This window comes from Neomonachus schauinslandi, chromosome 11 (genome assembly GCF_002201575.2).
Source record: "Neomonachus schauinslandi chromosome 11, ASM220157v2, whole genome shotgun sequence".
NCBI lineage: Eukaryota > Metazoa > Chordata > Mammalia > Carnivora > Phocidae > Neomonachus > Neomonachus schauinslandi.
Genome location: NC_058413.1, coordinates 120,369 through 122,172, shown reverse-complemented (window position 1 = coordinate 122,172; position 1,804 = coordinate 120,369). Strand labels below are relative to the sequence as shown.

At 61.4% G+C, this 1,804-nt stretch overlaps 1 protein-coding gene across 2 annotated transcripts in view; it reads right to left on the bottom strand.

Annotated features, from left to right (window-relative positions):
• Positions 1–240: 240 nt before the first annotated feature.
• NLRP6 (NLR family pyrin domain containing 6) overlaps positions 241–1,804 on the bottom strand; it is a 7,465-nt gene continuing 5,901 nt past the window's right edge. For both annotated transcript variants that reach the window (XM_021692184.2, XM_021692185.2), the window contains exons 7-8: positions 1,549–1,716; positions 241–1,073 (exon numbers count right to left, since the gene is read on the bottom strand). In XM_021692184.2, coding sequence (XP_021547859.1) covers positions 935–1,073; positions 1,549–1,716 — 307 coding nt within the window. In that variant the 3' untranslated portion in view covers positions 241–934. The remainder of the gene's footprint in view (positions 1,074–1,548; positions 1,717–1,804) is intronic.

The window sequence follows — 1,804 nt, the reverse complement described above, 5'->3', positions numbered from 1 at the left end:
CCAGAGACCTGAGGATTCGGGGGCTGTCCACTGCTGGCCCTGTTCGTCAAACCCGGGCCTCGCCTCAGAGTTTCCTGCAGTCAGTCTGTAACCCTGAGCCTCAGTTCCCTCATCTGGGAAATGGGGAATACAACCCCACCCCATACAGGTGGATTGGGGACCAAAGGAAAGATTGTGAGCGCTTGCTAGGATGCTTGGCCACGTGCAACAGAAATCAACAGAAGTGAATCCAAAGGAGAATGTATTATCAGTGCATGGGGTGGGGGGGCAGGCTGCCTGCTGCCAGAGTCCCAGCTGCTACTCCATCTCCCTCTCCCCTGGTCTCCATCCCTGAAGACCTAGATAGTGAATGGACCCCTCTGGACTGGGCCCACACAGCCTCAGGGATGGCTTTGCTCCCAATGCCAAGATCCAAATTCCTGGGGTGGAATGGTGACCTGCCCACCTTTGGTCAGGGGTCAGCCCCTGCTCGATGCCCTGTGACCAGGGGCAGAGTTGTTGGGGCTGTGGGGCCCATAGTGCAGATGGGGATGGGATCAGTGCAGGGGTCGCTCTGCACTGAAGAGACCAGGTAAAGGCCAACACATGGTAGGTGCCTGATGTCTGGGAGCTCTTGACATCATTATTGTTGCTGGAGGCATCTGCAGGGGGAAGGCTAGAGGGCCTCAGGAGAGGAAGGTGGGTGGAGGAGAGGTCCCTGGGTTTCTAAGACAGAGATGTAACCTGTGCCCAGGGTGTGAGGGGAGGGGCATGTCCTGGGACCTGTCCCTGGCCAGGTAAGGGACCCTGTGTGTCCTCGCCTCCCATCTGCCTGCCCCCAGCTCCTCAGGCTCAAAAGAGCTGACCAGAGCTGAGAGCAACATCCTCCTGCCCTTGGGATGAGGAAGTCTACTCCGTAGGGCTGACTAGAGTCCTCCCCCTGGCCTTCGGGGCCTCAGAGGGCACTGATGAGTCCTGTGGGAGGCTCGGGGGGACTGTCCAGTGCCGGGTGGGTGATGACCAGACCTGGCTTTGCCGTCTTCACTGTCTGCAGCTCCTTCAGTGACTGCTCGCTCAGCTCCACGGAGGTCAGACTGTAGCCATGCACACAGAACACAAGTGGGAGTAGGTTGGGGAAGCTGAGGCCAGGGCCGGGGGGGGGGGGGGGCAGTAACAGGGCAGCAGTGTGGGGGCAGTGATGGGGCTGTTGGCCTGGGCTGTGCTAAAGCACACAGTGACAGAAGGTGTTAGGGGCGTCAGAGGCTGGGAAGAGGGGTTAGGGGCTGGGGGCCAGAGCCTTTCGGGGAGTAAAAGGGTATTGGGATCACTGGCCCAGACTTGCCATGGCACCAGATGACAGATGGACATTTGGTCTGGTAGAGTGGCTGAAGCCAAGAGCTGGGGCCAGCGCTTTGGAGCACGGGTCTCCAGGGGCTGGGTTTGAGTGTGGTCACTCGGGGGGCCCTGAGAGGGGCTCCACTTCAGGGCCCAGGGGAAGTCCCCAGGCACCCAGCCCAACCCACGGTTGAGGGGCTGAGTCCCCAGCACGTTTCCCGCCCCTGCCTCTACCTGAGGCTCTGTAGGCGGCATCCTGGGTGCTGTAGGGCTGCACACAGGTAGGTTACCATGGGTCCTGACAGTTGACAGTCACTGAGATCCAGGGTAGTCAATGCTGGGCTCTGCCTGAGCATGCTGATGAGGTACTGAAGCGCTTCCTGGAGGCAGGGCTGCTGCACCCTGGGGGCGGGGTGAACCTCAGGACTGCTGTGGACAAACCGCACCCCCCCCCCCCCCCCCCCCCCCCCCCCCCCCCCCCCCCCCCCCC